The sequence below is a fragment of the Penicillium robsamsonii genome, assembly GCF_028829455.1.
Source record: "Penicillium robsamsonii strain IBT 29466 chromosome Unknown utg000001l_segment0_segment0, whole genome shotgun sequence".
NCBI classification, from domain to species: Eukaryota; Fungi; Ascomycota; class Eurotiomycetes; order Eurotiales; family Aspergillaceae; genus Penicillium; species Penicillium robsamsonii.
In genome coordinates, this window is record NW_026643219.1 from 8078171 (window position 1) to 8096376 (window position 18206).

Below are 18206 nucleotides of genomic sequence, written 5' to 3' on the forward strand. Positions count from 1 at the left end.
CTCTTCTATCCCGGCATTGATCTTTAAGAAGCCCTACGACAGCTTCCTAGAACCCCTTCAATTAAGTGTGACGTAGTAGGCTTTCGGACACGGATTCTAGGACAGAATAGTGATAAAAAATAATTATGCAAATGTTCCGGAATGTCAACTAGATCCTTTACAGCACTATTCGATTTCGAAATCAAGCTTGTTTGTACTTCTAGGGTTGTGAAGCTCCGTCACACTTTATGCCACATGTGGAAGCTCTCGCTCTTCTATAAGTCCGCGATCATGCTCGAATAGCACCCATTACCAATGATTAAACATAAATGTCGATTTATTCGTACGGGTTTTGGTTTCGCCAATTTCATAGAAAGCGAACAAGTGGTGAGTGAGCTGCTCCTCGCAGTACTGACAAGAGTTTACAGTTCATGGGCATCAACATAATAATTCTTGTTGGTTTTTTTGCCAAAAAAAAAAAACCTTGCTCTATACCATAATCCTGTACTTACTAAGCTTTTATACCAAGATCAAGGTCAAGTTAAACACTGATATAAATTGTAACACTCTACAAGCATAGAACACAAAAAGCCGAAAATTCCCGAGGTCGACCGCACTCGGAGGCAGATCGGAGCATCGGAGCATCTCCACTCGACATTCTCAAAATTGTTCTCTCAATTACCCCAGCCATGTCCGGTACTAGGAATCTCACAGCTGCTTTGCGGCGGGCCCGAGTGCCTCGTCCTCGTCTTGCCATTCGCCCCGTCCAATTCACCCCTTTGACTGTGCGCGCCTTCAGCGCCAGCTCCACCCGCGACTCCGATTCCCGTCAGATCAAGTTCACCAGCGACGCCTACCCCAACCTCAAGCGCAACCCCAACTTCGCCGAGATCTCCGCCGACGATGTCGCACATTTTAAGGAGCTTCTGGGCTCCCAGTCGGCCGTGATCGATGGCGTGACCACCGATGCGACGGACGATCTCGAACCCTTCAACGGCGACTGGATGCGCAAGTACCGTGGCCACACCCGGCTTGTTTTGAAGCCCCAGAATGCACAGGAGGTCAGCAAGGTGCTGAAATACTGTAACGAGCGCAAATTGGCCGTCGTGCCGCAGGGTGGAAATACTGGTCTGGTCGGTGGCTCGGTCCCGGTCTTCGATGAGATCGTCATCAACACCTCCCGCATGAACCAGATCCGCTCGTTCGATCCTGCCTCAGGTGTGCTGGTCGCTGATGCCGGTGTTATCTTGGAGACTGCCGACCAGTATCTCGCTGAGCGGGGGCACCTCTTCCCTCTGGACCTCGGTGCCAAGGGGTCCTGCCACATCGGTGGAAATGTCTCCACCAACGCCGGTGGCCTGCGTCTCCTCCGCTACGGCAGTCTGCACGGTACCGTGCTTGGTCTCGAGGCCGTTCTGCCTGATGGGACTATCGTGGATGCACTATCGACTCTACGCAAGAACAACACTGGCTACGATATCAAGCAGCTGTTCATCGGCTCTGAGGGTACCATGGGCCTTGTGACTGCTGTCTCTATTCAGTGCCCCCCGCGCCCCAAGGCGGTTAATGTGGCCTACTTCGGTCTCGAGAGTTTCGAGCAGGTCCAGCAAGCTTTCCTCGCCGCCAAGGGCCAGCTCTCTGAGATTCTCTCTGCGTTCGAACTGATGGACGGTCGCAGCCAGAAATTGGTCATGGAATCTACGGGTAACAAGCACCCTCTTGAGAGTGAGTATCCCTTCTACTGTCTGGTGGAGACCAGCGGTTCCAACGCTGAGCACGACATGGCCAAGCTGGAGTCATTCTTGGAGAGCGTGATGGGCGATGGCATTGTCGCCGACGGTGTACTGGCCCAGGATGAGACCCAGTTCCAGGCCCTGTGGCGCTGGCGCGAGGGTATCACCGAGTCCCTGAGCCACTTGGGTGGCACCTACAAGTACGATGTGTCGATCCCGTTGTCCGATCTGTACCTGCTTGTGGAGGACTGTAAGGCCCGCCTCACAGAGAAGGGTCTGGTCGGTGACGATGACTCTTTCCCCGTTCGTGCCGTTGTTGGTTACGGTCACATGGGTGACTCCAACCTGCACTTGAACGTTGCCGTGCGACAGTACAGCAAGGAAGTGGAGAAGGCAATTGAGCCATGGGTGTATGAGTGGATTCAGAAGCGCCAGGGCAGCATCAGTGCCGAGCATGGGCTTGGCGTTGCTAAGCGGGAGTTCATTGGTTACAGCCAAAACGACACGATGTTGAAGTTGATGAAGCAACTGAAGAACCTTTATGACCCGGTAAGTGGAGTATCACTACTCTGTGGGGGCAACTGCTAACTTTTATTAGAATGGGATCATGAACCCGTACAAGTATATTTAGAGCTAGTTACGTGTGTACAATGTATAGGGGTTGGGGACAAAAGCCATCCACCGAGTAATAATCACAAGCACAGGCATATGCATGTACAATGCATCTCCAAGTACTAAAAGCAAAGGAAGTAAATGATAATCCTTCCAGGCCATACTAGTGGACCCCTTGCAGATATACCCCGGTCGCTGCCTGAGGCCACCCGTTGCCATGTGAGACGGAGCTTGTTTGGGGATTTATGCTCCACCCCTTGTCATGGCTTCTTGACTTTCTTGACCTTTCAGTCCAAAGCTATTCATTCAATTACTTGGATGAGCCCTGTCGAACCCTGTCCGACCGGAGTAGCTGGGCTGAATTATTACACAATGGACGACATGGCGAGTCATTACCAGGTGATGGAGGAGCTAGGGAGTGAGTTGAAGCTCGTTTTTGCTTTATTTTTTTGGCATTTCCGTCGGCTAACCGTATTCTCCGTTTGCAGGTGGTAGTTTCGGAGTGGTTTACAAGGCCATTGACAAGACCGACGGCGAAATCGTTGCTATTAAACACGTACGCTTTTCATGATCTATCTTCGAGTCAATCCCCACCTTTTCATTTCATAATTGACCCCCTTTTCAGATCGATCTCGAGTCCAGCGAGGATGATATCCAGGAAATTCAACAGGAGATTTCTGTTTTGGCCACCTGCGCTAGCCCCTATGTTACACAATACAAGGCCAGTTTCCTTAAGGGGCACAAACTATGGATTGTTATGGAATATCTCGGAGGTGGTTCCTGTTTGGATTTGGTACGTTTTTTATGGCTGTTTTGACCGTGAGGTACATCGCTAACCGTCCCAGTTAAAACCTGGATGTTTTAACGAAGCCCATGTGGCCATCGTCTGCAGAGAACTCCTCCTGGGCTTGGATTATTTGCACAACGAAGGCAAAATCCACCGTGATGTCAAGGCCGCCAATGTTCTCCTTTCCCAAACAGGAAAGGTGAAACTGGCAGACTTTGGTGTCGCTGCACAGCTGGTCAACATCAAGTCACAGCGCAATACGTTCGTCGGAACCCCTTTCTGGATGGCACCCGAGGTAATCCAGCAGGCTGGATACGACTTCAAGGCAGACATCTGGTCTTTAGGTATCACGGCAATCGAGATGATCAACGGAGAACCCCCACACGCCAGCACACACCCGATGAAAGTGCTGTTCCTGATTCCCAAAAACCCCGCCCCTCGCCTCGAAGGCAACGAGTACAGCAACACATTCAAGGACTTCATTGCACAATGTCTGACAAAAGACCCGGATCTTCGGCCAAGTGCAAAGGACCTATTGAGACACAAATTCATCCGGAATGCGGGCAAGCCTGAGTCACTCCAAGAACTCATTCATCGCAAGCAGGACTGGGATGGTGGCCGTGGTGAGGCGAGAGACGTGAAATACTATGCCGAGTCTATGAACACCATGACCAGGCCCGGTGATCTCGATGATGACGACTGGGTCTTTGACACAATCAAGGCTCCTACAATGTGGAAACCCAAGGGCACAGATTGGATGACATTCGACGAGGAGGACGAAAACCTGCCCGAGCCAACTCAAATGTTGGAAGAACTGCATATAAGCCCACCACCACCAGCACCGCCTAAGCACCAGGCCAATTCCACCGTTCGCCGAGCTCCCACCGACCGAATTCCTACCGACCGATCTCCGTCTGTCAAACGGGCTAACACCAAGCGTCGCTCAAGTGGGATCAAACAACCCCTTGGTCTGGACTTGAGTTACGGCAACAGCCCGTCGACAGTCAGACAGTTCCGCCGCGTGTCGGACAAAGTCCCCGCCGATCTAAACCCAGTCAAGCAGGGCTTTGATGAAAACCAAAGCCCGAAGACAGTCCCCATCGACTCTTCAAGCAAGGAGGCCCAGATTGGACGACGTGCATACAGCAAGGCCGTAGGACTTTCCTGCCAGGAAGTCCTGTCAACAACAGGAGATGGCGATAAACGCGAGGCAATCTCCAGACTCGCCGAAGCCTGGAGCGACCTGGAAATGGTCGACCCCGAAGGTCTCTACCACATCGTCAGAATCATGAACGAGAAGCTCCAAGCAGATTCCCGTCTCTCCACTCTTCTCCCACCCACACAGCCCGACTCCCCCTCGCGGCCACGCCTAGTGCTAGCCCAGAATAACCCGCATCTGAAAAGCCATCGTCGTCGCCAATCATACGTCCCCGAGCCCCAACCCCAGTCACCCCCATCCGTCCCCGCCCAGGCGGCATCCGGTATGGCACACACCAAACAACTCTCAGACGTCCTTTATCAGCGATGGTCAGAGGGTCTTCGCAACCGCTGGGGCGGCGCTTAATCTCCCCCTCAACCATCTTCACCCTCTCGACATCGACATCAACCCTAACACCCCCTGCTATTTCTTTCATTCGCTGTATAGACCCAATTTGGCGTTCGGACTCTTGTACAACTCTTTTGCCATTGGCTGCATCCTTGGTGTCCGTTCGTTCTGCTTACTGTCCCTTACCTGGTGGGACTGGTCCCGGAGTTTCTAATGATCTGGTAATCTTTTTGCGCTTTCTTCTGTACTCTCTTTTCTCTTGATAGAATGCTGCCTGTGCTTCTGTCTTTGTCTATTGGCCTTTGGTCTTTTGTGTGATTTTCTTTAGGTATTTTCTACGAGTACTAGAACATACTATGTCTGAAATGTGATAAACGTCTTGATTTTTTGTTACTGTATCCCTTGTATTTCCTACCTTCTGTAGATCATTTGACCGATTTTTCCAGTGTAAAATTATCCAATACTCTGCAATAAGTACCTGGCTTCCCATATTCAAAATGGGCACGAGGACAGATTCTGATAATCCCTCAAACCCAGCATCGAAGAAAGCCCATCCTCGTACCCCATTTCTTTCTCAGCTCCTGAAACGCTTCGCACATACTCATCTCGTTCCTCCCAGTCTTTCCTTGTATCCTCCTTGAACTGCTTCCATCAGCACAATATATCCACAGAAAAGCCGGGAGTTCAACCCTCTCCCCGGGAACTATGCCGCTAACGCCGGACACAAAGGCAGTCCGTTCACATCCTCGAGAGCCCTAAGCCCCTCACCGAGCTCCACGAAGCGGTTTCCCGTCCACGGTGAAGCCTATCAAGATGAGACGCTTGACCGGGAGGTAGGGGGGCGGGGAAAATCGGGGCTCTGCCTGTGGATAGTCCCCCTAGAACTGGTATTGCTTCGATTTCGTAAGCACATCGTCACGCTTGGGGATCGTGACAGGACAGGGGTTGGATTTGAAGTGAGGTATATCACAGTTATGCTATCCCGTAGATACCGTTCCTATTATTCAGGGAATAAATTTCATTACCACGAATGCACCGCCGATGAGATCTGCCTTGGGCTTATAGTCAAAGCCTTCAGAAGTATTAGCAATGGTCTTTTCATGTGCCTTTTTGGTTTCATATAATTTGTTTCTAGTCTCTTTGATCTTATACTTGTTGACATGACTATAAGGAGATCAAAGTGGAGACCACGGGATTCTATAAAGTCAAGACAAACACCAATAATTCCAAGTAACCCCCTTAGCAGTTGATACCCTTCCAATGTAGGGCTCATGTTGTCCTCAGGTCGTGATAGGGAGAGGCATTAGGTTTTCATATGCACCTAGTTCGATCCCAGGAGTGTGCAACCCCAGGTTGCTGCTTTTCGTTTGAGAGTCCACGGGTTTATCTTATGCTTATTTTACTTCGTACATATATCAACACCCTACATATATATTAGGTAAGATCCAGTTGAACGAACTCGACTCGAGAGACACCTCGAGAGACACCTCGAATCCCATACACTCTCGATCCTCCGTGAGCAAACAGATGTCCCTCCTTTTTGGATACAACAGCATTTACCCGAGGACGATGGGCACGGAGCCAGAGACCCAGCAGATTCAAAGACCGCGGTCTCAAGTATTCTGTATGATATATAAAGAGGAGTTACTTCCATCCAGTGGAAGTATCTAATAGAAGTATATCGAGTAAAATCAAGATAGCAATACACAGACGACAAGCACCAAATTTGGCGACGATTGGAACTCTAGAGGATTAGCATTCACGCCCGCGGGTTCCAGGTAGCATCAACGTCGGCCAAAAGAGCCTGTCCCGCCTGTCCAAACACATCTACAATACTGGCCAGCTTGAATGATGCCAGTTCAGCAGTACCTCCAGTGGCCAATTGGTTTGCATCGTCATGAACAACCAGCAGACCGTGTGGGAAGTCGGCGTTCAGAGTAGTTCCAACTGCGGTCACACCATCTGTGTTGGTCACCGCGTCAATGCTTCCATCGGCTGAGGTTTGAATAGTGAAAGTCATGACATGCTCATGGGGAGCAGCACGGCGGTACATGGAGTAAGCACTAACACCCTGGCAGGAGACAATGACAAATCCTTGCTCAGGGGTCTTGCCAGGCAGAAGTGTGACTCCCTCAACATCGGCAAAGAGGGTACCATCGCCGGCACGCGCAACCAAGGTTCCGGTAGATGAGCCATTGGGCTCGGCATCGTATCTCCACAGGCCGTAGGGCTCCTCACCGAGGAAAAGGAAGGAGTTTTGCTCATCAGCGACGCAGCCTTCGGGTTGACCACCAGAACCACCAGTAAATGTACGGACGAGATTGGTGGTTAGTGTGCCGTCGGTCGAGGCAGTCAGCTCGTATTGAAGGTACTCGCCGGACTTTTCGTTGACAAAGAGATACTGCTTGCCGCTGATGGGCGAGCGGTAGGAGCAGGAGCCGTAGACGGTGTAGTCAGACTTCACAGGCTGCGAGCCACCGGGAACAGATTGCAGAGTTCCGTTGGCAGCGATTTCGAAGAGACTTGAAAATAATGTTAGCTCAAGAAGTAAGAAGGAAGGAAACGGAAAAAGAAATGATTTAAAAACGTACCACAGGGTGTCATCCTCTCGACATGCCGCGTAGGCGAGGTCGACCTTGCGATCGCCTATCGGGAAGCCATAAATAACATCCACGTTGTTTGGCTCTCCAGCAGGAATTGTCTGAAGCAGTTTTCCGGCAATATCGAAAACAGCAAATCCAGCACCAAGTTCCGATTTGGTTGTGGTGATGATGGTGGACTGGTCCGCACTCACGGGAGAGATCCAGATGGCAGGGTCATCGCCGTCGCCACCGTTGGCATCAGTCTCGTACTTGGGCTTAACCCCAACCCAGGTGCAATCATGGCCTGCCCAGGGATCATTGCATCGACATTCATTGGGTCCGACACACTTTCCATTCCCGGAGCAGGAGTTCGGGCATGTAAACTGTGTACAGTCTGTTCCTGTAAATCCGGAAAAACAGTTGAGCGAGCCATCTCTGTCCACAAAGCCATTCTGTTGAGGGCCCTGTAGGGAGGGATCAATGTTCCGTGGGGAGTAGGTAGTGTTGGGCTCGAGCCCGAGCTCAGTGAAAACCGGCTCCAAGGAGCTAATACCATAGCCCTTGCTAGAATCAGACTCAAAAGAGTAACCGAGAATTCCATCGGGATACTGAGTTGAAGCACCCTGGTAAAGAGACAGGCCAGCAGCCTCAATATCTTGAGCGCCGGTAAGGGCCAAGCTACCCTTGAGCTCCAGTTTCTGTGAATAAACATTGACAGCACCGGACTGGCCCACAAACAAGTAGTCGGTCTCAGGCGCAACATAAACAGCTAGTCCTGTCACGTCATCAACAACCTGGCCCAGGGCGTTGATTGTGGGGGCATTTGTTGATTCTGTGGCCTTGAAAGTGTAAACGGTGTTGTCATCACCTGACAGATAGACAGCACCATTGGTGGGAGAAATAGCGCAAGAGCCTGTCACAGGAACGCTGAATCTTTGGATCTAAATATCTTTTAGTCTCCAGAGTATGGCAGCAGACATGTGTTGCTTAAAATACTGACCTCCACGATCTCAATGTCAGAATCCTTTTCACGGACAAGGAATTGCCTGGCCTCTTTCTTTCCAAGCAGATAAAAGTAGTGTCCGCCACTGACGGGGCTGCGCCATGTACACAGCGAAGACCAGTCCCCGAGGGCTTTTATTTGCGCCGAGGGGATCTCAGTGGTGCCATTGATGTCAAAGACCCGAATGTTTGAATCAGGAGCAGCGACGGACACAATGAGGTCCCTCTTTCCGACACCATGCAACACACCAGCAACCTTGGTGCGACCAGGTGTGCGACTGGCGACTTGATGCATATCAGTCAGGCTAAAAGATCGAATGCCACCAGTAGCAGCGCCTCCATCGGTGCCCACAAGCTGGGAGTTTTGGAACGATGAGCCATAGTAAATGGCGGACAGGTCGGCATCGACTTCGGGGGATTGCGCAGCGATGGGAAGGTTGGTCGTAGCAGCAGATGAAATATCAATGCCACTGAGGCAGAAGACAAGTCCTACTATAAGGGAGCGTGGCAACAGCATTTTGAAGGGATGTTAATGAAGATAGGCTTGAAGATAGGCTTGAAAATGCCGAATCACTACTCCGTAGAGTCAAGCCAATTATTTATATCTCAGCATCCGGGCTGAGATCAGGTATCACTGATTCAATCCATCGTAGCATTGCCCAGAATTGACCGAGAAGAGCCTTGGCTACTTGGCATCTGCTTGGCATGCTTAACTCGTGCCTGTGTCCACTGCTACCATTGGTGTTTATTTATCTTGACAGGCACCTGTAAACTTCATGAGACATTGCGGTTGATCTAAGAGATGGCAGGTACAAATATTCCACGGGCTTTGTAATCAATGATATATGCAGGTACATGAGCCCAAGTCAACTCTACACCTATGTCAGTGCACCAAAGGCTTAGAAAGTATCAATAATAGATCAGCAGTGAAAAGTTCGTTCTAGCATGTAATAGCCGCATTAGGCTCAGTAATATATCTAGATGGAATGCCTGGAGTCGCGGGTTGCCAAAATGTAATATCTCCCTCATAAATGAGGGACATACTGCGAAGGGAATACTCCATACTAAATTTGTATGAGTTTTACCTCTTGGCTGATAGGGCCTACTTTAACATATGCCAATTGTAATCTACCGGAATGAAACGTGCCGCACACAAGGTAACTCAAAAAGCCAAGACAGTCCATAGAGTTCTTGCGGTAAACGTTCGGGGGCCTAACTTATTAGATGCCAAATGGCTGATTTAATGGTGATCAACAGGGCTCGGGAGTTAACGACCCTGGAAATACTTCATGGAGAAAGGTAAACCTCTCAAAAGCCCACAAATGGACCCAAGCCCCCGGCCTTTAGCCCATTAATGGGCGCCCATCAAAGCCCATTTCTATACATAAATACAGTCTTGGCACGTATAAAGTACACATCACTCTTGCATCAAGTGGTGGTTGAACGAACCAAGCATATTTTAACACACGCATTCAATCATGTGATATACTGCTATGTGGCCTATGGCTCTATTGGATCGCTAGTAAGTGTGACTTGATATGAATATACCTAATACTTTGAATCAGATTCTAGAGGCCACATGTGTATCTAAATCTGGTAGACCACATATCAGCAGCCAATCAGCTATCTGATCATCTGTTTTCGCTAGCATCATTGGTCTAGTGGTAGAATTCGTCGTTGCCATCGACGAGGCCCGTGTTCGATTCACGGATGATGCACATCTTTTTTTTCGTTTTTTGTTTCAACACATGTATCCACCCGACAGCGCATCATATGGCACCAGAAATCTTCATAATTCAATTGCTCTCAACGAAACTGTGCCCTTTAGCATACTCCAGTAGACATCCTTTGAAAGCCTTCCCATGAATAAATATCTTTTATGGCAGCCGTTTGTAAACCCGATAACGAACTGCCACCATCCTCAGCTGTAAGCTTGGCATAAGCCTCCAACCACAAGTTATCGTTCCGCAAACAAGTATCTTTGAGCCTGATTGAAACCCAGTGTTCTACGTCTGGTTCTCTGATGGTGGATTTCTGGTAAAGGCTTGGGTGCCGAAGTGTTTGTTGAAACTCGACGACGGGGCCGATCTATTATGTTGAATGGGGACATTGGTATCTTGAGGAGATTTATTCGCAAAAGATCGGCGGCTTTTACCTTTAAAAGAGTCTTTGAGACTTGACATGGCAGGCTCAGACCTAGGAACGAAGAAATCTCCAACTTCTCATCAGGCCTGTTATTGGGACTACCTTTCCCGTTTCAACAGCAGTTCAGGAGGCCTTGATTGAGGGGAGTTTGACTGAGTGGAGCTTCTATGCTATTTACATGTACTTATACAGGCCATATATGGCATACAAGATGAAAAGACTAGACTTGGGTGCTCTCCTCGGATACATCCATACATTCTCCCTCCGCAGGCTTCGTACTCCGGGCCATCCACTCATGACGCAAGAGCCCCAGGGCCGTTGGTCGATCTCGAGGATTCCATTGTAGCGCCTTTCGCATCCACTGCATGAAGCCTTCCACGTCCTCGCCCTCGACATTGCCAGCTGCCAGGCTCTCCAAGCTTCGGTCTGGTATGGGAGCTTGGCCCGTCCAATTTCCTTCTTTGTCCCAGAAAATGGAGCCCAGTCGCATATTCTCACAGAACTCTGGTGGAGGAGTGCCAAGTAGAGCAACCAGCTCTGCGATGTGGACCCGGTCATCAAAGGCTCCGTCCGAGTTTCGTCCGTCGATGAGTCCTTCGGAACTGGTGTAATTCCATGCCTGGATAAACTATGTCAGATTCTTCCTTTTGTCTCAAGGGCAAAATGCTCACAGCTACAGCAGTAGCCCAAATGTCTGCCCTGTGATCACATTTCGATTTCAGGACCTGCTCAGGGGGCCTGCAATGTTTTTCGACGATGCCGGGCATTTCATTGTCTGGGAAGTCCATACGGAGGGGAACGCCATCGCCTGGGAGTATCGTTGGGGTGATAAGCCCGACATTGATGGGTCCAGCACTTCGTCCGTGGTCGGAAGCAACATTGAATGCTTCGTTTGGCCTTATGCCTGCTCCAGAATCAGTCATTCATCCTTCAAAAATGATCGCGGGAGACGATACGGGCAGTCAGGTAACAATCAGTGTGTAGGAAATCCATCATGACCAGTATTTGTTTCATTGTAGACCTCATCGACTCGAGATCCAGCTTGTCTCCCGTATGCAATTGCTCTGGGTCTATCGGTGGACCCTCGTGAACAACACAAATATGAGGGCCACGAGGACTCTTGATTGAGAAACGATCACTAACTTCGTGAAAAGGGCACTCGCTTTGCTGGTATGATTTTGGTGGGTAAACCCGCCCATACGTTTTGAGCATATGGTCCACCACGTAGATCTTCAAAACAACCATTCTGGGCACCCTGTCGTTGGCAGTTAGAGTAGTACCATTCCCACTCGAATGAGGCACTCACATCATATCGAAAGCATACCAAATGGTTGCCGTGGGCCCATAGCCGATCTTGTGTAGAATTTGGTACCTGTCGTTCAGGATTTCTTCCTCCTCGGCGGGATACGTGTATGTCTCGTTGGGCTCATCTTCTATCGCAAGCTCTTCTTCAATTTTGAGAGATGAATCCAATAACCCGAGATCAAACACCGGGAAGACTCTCGGGTTGGACGTCCATTGTGATGAATATCGCCGCGACCAGGCTGGTTTTCGATCAAAGGGGGAGATTAGCCAGCACGCAAAAATGGGAAATTGAGGGAAAATTCCCCTGTGAATAACCCTGGCATTAGAGCAAATACGCAGGGCACTTGCTCTCCAGTTCATGACGACGCGGTTGACGAATACGCCCTCTACGGAGGTGCGGTTGAATGACGGACGGGTCCCTGCATATCCCCGAGGTCTATTTATATCTCGACCAGTTTCTTTTATCACTTCATCATTTTAGCCTCCACTTCAAGAGAAATAAAAGTGAAACTAAAAATAAGCTTAAACAAGACACCCGAGGCAGCCCCCACAATATTTGGGGCCGAGTGAGATAAGTTGAACTCGGGCTCGATCCATACACTATCTAGGTAGTCACCAGGCATCTTGAACTGGCAACTGGAATGTATTGGTAACTCATAGCTGGATACATCTAGGTAAAGAGGATCACAGGAGCCCATGTATTCCGTGGGATCTGTCAATGGCTACGAACCCACAAGGCTCAGCCAATGACTTTGTCAAAGAACATCCACGAGAACTAGCAATTTGATGTAGGCGCGGACTTGCACAAGGACCACAACAAAGTGGTAATGTTGATATCCTTGTGTGTAGGTAAGGCACAACCCTCTACGCGATCTCAGGTGGGCTACGGAGAGATGGGGGTCAAGGGCTGGAGAGAAGAAGAGAAGAAGAAGAGAAGAGGAAAAGTGGGAGGAGCCCTTTTATATGGCCACCTTCCACGTACCTTCCTAAAATGGACGGCCCTTTGCTCTTGTCGTTTTTATCACTCGGACTCAATCGCACCTTCCTTGGAAGGCTCTTTCCATTGCGTCCCTTCCCCCGAGGTCGTCTAGGCTCATTGATAAAGCGCGGGCGTACGAGGTATGACGAGTTTAATTGAAGGTGATACATGTAGCCATGCTCTGCAGGGAGTCTAGAACCCAAAGACGTGGCAAAACCTCGAAGCACAGGCATGCTTCGGTCGTGGACTAGAAACAAGATACCTAGCTTATATACACACTCTTAAACCCACAAACTATTGAATTACCTTCTGTTCAGATGTCCAAATTAAAGTGTCTATAATCTACCTCGGTGCCAAGACCTGTAGGCTAATTAATTCCCCCTGAAACACAGCCCGTGGACTGTGGGGACCCGCTGTGGGCTGGACTCAGGAGACCAAGAGCTATTATTTTTCCCCTTCTCAACTCTCCTCTGTCGTCGCATTTTACTTATTTTGTTTGTTTCTCTTATGACTTTTTGAATTATCTTGATCTCTCCTACTGGCTGGTCCACAATGGAGAGTCTTCCGGGAGCGGAGAGCCTGGTCTATGGTCCATTTCCGGACCAGATTTCAACTGTGCCGGACTCTGCTTCCGAGCAGTTCTCTCTCTCACGCTCATCATCTCTCGCTCAGAAAAAAGGTTCACTACCTCGTACGGCCCGTCATGCCAAACGCCTCACCTTGAACTTCCCCATCAACCTGAACGAACCTGAAACATCCGATTCCAACGTCACCTCCCCCGGCTCCATAACCCCAGTTACACAGTCCGCCACTCGCCCCTCCCCCGCTCAGCCCCCAGGAACACCTATGGCATTTGATGTCCCGGATGATGGCTATGATTTCCTGCGGGCCATCGCCTCGCAGGAACGGAAGGTCATGGAGCTTCGCGAGGAGCTCACACGGGCCGAAGCAGACCTGGCGACAATCAAAAGGCAATGGGCCATGTCTGAAAAGTCCAGGAAGCGGGCGGAGATCAACCACGCAGAGCCACTCATCCCCCTCCGATCACCTGATTTCGCCACACCCGAGGCTCCGAGTTTACACGCCCGGGAACAGAGCATGAGCTCAGTCACGAGCTCCACCGTATCCCAGGAACGGATGAGCCGAGATCTAGACCGACGGGCTAGTGTGCGTGCTGCTGCCGCACCAGGAACCAAGATTGGGACTAATGGTCGGCGAGTATTTCACGGCGCACATACACGGACTTTGTCTCTTTTGTCGCCAGTCTCAAGTCCCAGCATTTCTTCCCGGGGAGACTCAGGTCCCTCAGAAGAACGTCTGGGTCGCACTCCGCGGTCTGCAACATTACCATCGGTCGACCGCAAGAATGCAGCTATGATGAGTGCACAACTAGATGAGAGCCAGGTACCAGAACATCTACTCGCACAGTGGCAAAAGACTCTTCCTCCTCCTTCGCGGGAGGCATTGGTGCGCACAGGCAAACAAATGGCATCCGATCTCCGCGAGGGTCTGTGGACATTTTTGGAGGATATCCGACAAGCTACGGTGGGCGAGGAAGGAATCAACGGCACACAAACACGAAACTCACCCAACTCGTTGGCACCACCAAATGGTCGCAAGCGGGATTCGTTGGCGGGATCCCGGAGTCGAGAACGGTTGTTAGCGGACGGCAAGCTATCACGGTCGTCATCGTCATCGTCTGCGCGGGGAAGGGGGCCAGCGGCCGAGACAAAAACTGGTAAAGACACCAAGCCGGCGGAAATTTCCACGTCTTTCTGGAACGAATTCGGCATTGATACACCCGCTCAGAAGTCTCCGAACGCTCCGCGCACCTCCGACAACAAAACCGCCAACCGAAACGGGGCGAACGAAGCCGAACAGCGCGATCACCTCTCCAGTAACTCAATCGACGCGCAGGATGAAGACCTCGATAATTGGGATAGCTGGGACACGCCCCTATCCCCGCAGAAGACGCACACGCCCTCATCGAGCCGATCAACAGTCGCATCAAAACGTGATCAATCACCCATCACACAGGGTAGCAGCCCTCGAACCAGTGCTAGGTACCGCTCGACCTTTTCTGATTTCATCTATGACAACCTCGTCATGCGCTGACCACGCTCCTAGCTTTGGCGATTTAAACCCGGCTTCCTCTACACTTGATTCTGGTGTCTCTGAAGGCATTCCCTGGCCTGCAATTACCAAGCTGGCCCCCTCGAAGCTTCAACGGACTGCATCTAATCTGATGGCAGAATGGGAGCGCTCGCTGTCACCTTCTCCAGAGCGAACTGCCTCTCCTTCGCTCAGTCGCAAGGACAGCAAGAAGGACTAGTAGGGTTCTTTCTTTCCTTTCATGTACATACTTGCTACCTCTTCTTCGGCCCTATCTACGGAATTACGTAGGGCTACGACTTTCCAATTATACCATACGAGAGCGTTGCTTCTTCTCTTGTCGATACATTTCTCTTGCGCTACCTTTGAACCATCTGGCTTCGATTTGCTTTTGAGGATTTTGAAATGCCAGTTGATTTGATCACGATGAATGCTACTTTTTTTTTGTTCTCTAGCTTTATGAATACAAACGAGTTTCCAAGATTTCTGTACCGTTCATTCTTAGGAATGTCATTAAACAAAAGCTCTTCTCAGGTTCAATAATAATGTATCATACAGCTTGTCCCGATAACGGCACGATGATTTTGCGGAGCCGGGATATCACGTGCAGAACTGCGCTTGAGGCTTTCCTAGTTCCCCGTAAAATAAATTTGCGGTTCAGTTACTCGCCTCCGCAAGATCTCCGCGTTCTCTATTTTACTTGCTTACGCGATTAATTTTCTCGCCGAGGTCCAGTGGATTGATCATTCAGGCCAGCTTGGATCCGATCCAGCGAGTACGATCTACTATATTCAATAAAACCCTCAGCCGCATCAGCTTTCAACATGGCATTTCCACTCACCACAGGCACCGCCGCGATGCCGATGGCAACACTGGGAGGTAACCCGGACACCCAGGGAATGAATGAACAAGAACAGGCTATGGTCAAGATGGTTCGTCCTCGATTACGATGTGCATTTGGTCCAATTCTAATAAAACTCGCTACAGATGCAACGTGGTATGGAATCATGTCCTATCAAGACAGTCATCTCGGGTACCATGGGTTTCGGTCTTGGTGGTGCTTTCGGTCTCTTCATGGCCAGTGTAAGTTGACAATTGAATAATTGATGTTGAAAATTCCATATCTAACATCTACCCGCTCTAGATGTCCTACGACTCGACCTTCACACCCCAGGGCCGCGCCATCGCCGACCTCCCTTGGCGCGACCAAGTCCGTCGCGGATTCAAGGACATGGGAGCCCGCTCCTGGTCCTCTGCTAAGAACTTCGGTATCGTCGGTGCGCTCTACTCCGGAACTGAGTGCTGTATCGAAGGCCTCCGCGCAAAGAACGATCTTACCAACAGTGTTGCTGCTGGTTGTGTTACTGGTGGTATTCTCGGTGCAAAGGCCGGTCCCCAGGCTGCTGCATTTGGTTGCGCTGGTTTTGCGGCGTTCAGTGCGGCTATTGATGCCTACATGAGAATGCCCGCTGATGAGTAAACGCTCAATCCGGATCCGACTTGAAAGCATGACCTTGTTGCGTTGTTTGGCGCTTTATTGCCAGGCGGCCTTACGTTGTCGCGCTTCTTACTTGTATATTTCCACCATTTGGCGTTCTGGAATAGAACGGAAGCATTGCGGGCGTTTTGATTGTTCTTATCTATTTTGCTCTGGAAGCATGGCTTTTTATGGCCTACTTCCCTTGTGTTGCATGTTTTGTTCGACGCCTGCATTGCATGGCCTCGACATGGTGGCTTACGCCATATTAGATCCTTTTGGGTCTGACTCTTTACTCCTTTGTACAATATCAAGCGTGGACATACATACACCACTGGCCTTTTGAGACTCACCTCTCACAATTGATACCAAACTATTTATGCTTATATTGTTAACTAAATTTTGAAGAACGTCCATACAATCAATATTCAAATATATGACTTACAACAAATCCACGCCCCATTCTCTAGCAGACCATCTACTATGTCAGTCCCAAATGCAAACCTGAACAGGATCAGCACTCAATCACTAGAAGCATGTCCCAATTTACTCCTTTCAAGTTCGAAAGTGTGGACGAGGATATAGTTTGTTCAATTTATACACAGTCTAAGGCAACACAATATACTTCTCCAGGTGCTTGGGAATGGAAGCACGCAGGTTCTTGCTCTCGAGCCAAGTGCTGGAGAACAAACGATCCGCATACCGATAAGCACCGTCACAGAGAATGGTCACAACGGTGTTACCCTTGCCCAACTTCTCAGCAACCTCCTTGGCGGCCACCACGTTCATAGCGGAACTGGCACCAAGGTACAGACCCTCCTCATCCAGGCAGCGGTAAACCATCTCGATGGTCTTCTCATCACTGATGCTCACAGATCCATCCAGCAAATCGATATCGGGCTGCAGATTATCAGTCACGCGGCCCTGGCCGATACCCTCAGTGATACTGCTGCCAGAGCGGTCGATCAGTGTACCACCACTTTGGATGTAGCTATGGAGAACACTACCCGGAGGATCTGCGAGGAAGCTCTTGACACGTCCGTCGCTGACAGTCTTCAGGTAGCGGGTGGTACCAGCCAGGGTGCCTCCGGTTCCGGTAGCACAGGTAAATGCATCGATCTTGCCCTCGGTCTGTGCCCAGATCTCGGGTCCGGTAGTGTCGATGTGTGCTTGACGGTTGGCAGTGTTGTCGAACTGGTTGGTCCAGACTGCGTTTTCCAATGACTCGGCGTGCCGGCGCGCCTGGTGGTTGTAGTTCTGGGGGTTGTCGAAGGCCACTGCGGGAACCGGGTAAACTTCCGCGCCAAGCAGACGGAGCAGGTCGATCTTGCCCTGTGACTGGGTGTTGGGCATATAGATCACTAGCTTGTAGCCCTTTGACCGGCAGACATGCGCCAGGCCAATTCCAGTGTTTCCGGCCGTTCCCTCAACCACGGTGCCACCGGGCTTCAGGAGTCCCTTCTCCTCCGCATCTTTGACCACGAAGAGCGCTGCTCGGTCCTTTACGCTACCTCCGGGGTTCTGGAATTCTGCCTTTCCAAGAACATTGCACCCAGTCTGCTCGGATAGCTTCTTCAATCGGATAAGCGGGGTATTTCCAATTGCTGCAGTATCCACGTCAGATTAAAAGTGTATGCAAGGGTGCTCGGAGCTAGACATACCCTCGGTCAACCCATTAACAACGCCCTGGGCCGTTGACACCCGGGTGCAGTAGGCAGTGGATCCCTCGGAAGCAGCACGCGCTGCCGTAGTAGCAAACCGCCGAACACTTTGACGAAACATCCTGAATTGACTTGCAATGCAGGAACAAATGGTCTAATCGACTCTCGGGGAATGACGAGCTCCCGCACCTCCGATGGTCGGCATTAGTCAGATCACGTGCTAGTACTACCCTTATCGGCTATCGGTCTCCCGTTTTGGGCTGTTTGTTTACTGCCAAGGCCTCCA

At 50.4% G+C, this 18206-nt stretch overlaps 7 protein-coding genes across 7 annotated transcripts; 4 read left to right on the forward strand and 3 right to left on the reverse strand.

Moving 5' to 3' along the window:
- Positions 1–668: 668 nt before the first annotated feature.
- Positions 669–2343, forward strand: N7447_003130 (FAD-binding oxidoreductase; the record flags this gene model as incomplete). Its single annotated transcript, XM_057227405.1, has 2 exons — positions 669–2261; positions 2311–2343. The coding sequence occupies 2 exons, from the start codon at positions 669–671 to the stop codon at positions 2341–2343; spliced, it is 1626 nt and encodes a 541-aa protein (XP_057091421.1).
- Positions 2344–2696: 353 nt separating this feature from the next.
- On the forward strand, positions 2697–4675 carry N7447_003131 (STE20 family serine/threonine-protein kinase; the record flags this gene model as incomplete). Its single annotated transcript, XM_057227406.1, has 4 exons — positions 2697–2742; positions 2813–2880; positions 2950–3117; positions 3170–4675. The coding sequence occupies 4 exons, from the start codon at positions 2697–2699 to the stop codon at positions 4673–4675; spliced, it is 1788 nt and encodes a 595-aa protein (XP_057091422.1).
- A 1741-nt stretch (positions 4676–6416) lies between these two features.
- On the reverse strand, positions 6417–8758 carry N7447_003132 (uncharacterized protein; the record flags this gene model as incomplete). The annotated part of the gene is made up of 3 exons (XM_057227407.1): positions 6417–7179; positions 7249–8180; positions 8240–8758. 3 exons carry the CDS (start codon positions 8756–8758, stop codon positions 6417–6419), a joined length of 2214 nt encoding a protein of 737 aa, XP_057091423.1.
- A 1848-nt stretch (positions 8759–10606) lies between these two features.
- N7447_003133 (uncharacterized protein) lies at positions 10607–12051 on the reverse strand (the record flags this gene model as incomplete). Its single annotated transcript, XM_057227408.1, has 4 exons — positions 10607–11005; positions 11058–11290; positions 11343–11641; positions 11693–12051. The coding sequence occupies 4 exons, from the start codon at positions 12049–12051 to the stop codon at positions 10607–10609; spliced, it is 1290 nt and encodes a 429-aa protein (XP_057091424.1).
- A 1171-nt stretch (positions 12052–13222) lies between these two features.
- N7447_003134 (DUF4048 domain-containing protein) lies at positions 13223–15002 on the forward strand (the record flags this gene model as incomplete). Its single annotated transcript, XM_057227409.1, has 2 exons — positions 13223–14733; positions 14798–15002. The coding sequence occupies 2 exons, from the start codon at positions 13223–13225 to the stop codon at positions 15000–15002; spliced, it is 1716 nt and encodes a 571-aa protein (XP_057091425.1).
- A 604-nt stretch (positions 15003–15606) lies between these two features.
- N7447_003135 (translocation channel protein TIM22) lies at positions 15607–16262 on the forward strand (the record flags this gene model as incomplete). The annotated part of the gene is made up of 3 exons (XM_057227410.1): positions 15607–15714; positions 15770–15865; positions 15927–16262. 3 exons carry the CDS (start codon positions 15607–15609, stop codon positions 16260–16262), a joined length of 540 nt encoding a protein of 179 aa, XP_057091426.1.
- A 603-nt stretch (positions 16263–16865) lies between these two features.
- Positions 16866–18041, reverse strand: N7447_003136 (cysteine synthase A; the record flags this gene model as incomplete). Its single annotated transcript, XM_057227411.1, has 2 exons — positions 16866–17863; positions 17921–18041. 2 exons carry the CDS (start codon positions 18039–18041, stop codon positions 16866–16868), a joined length of 1119 nt encoding a protein of 372 aa, XP_057091427.1.
- Positions 18042–18206: the final 165 nt, after the last annotated feature.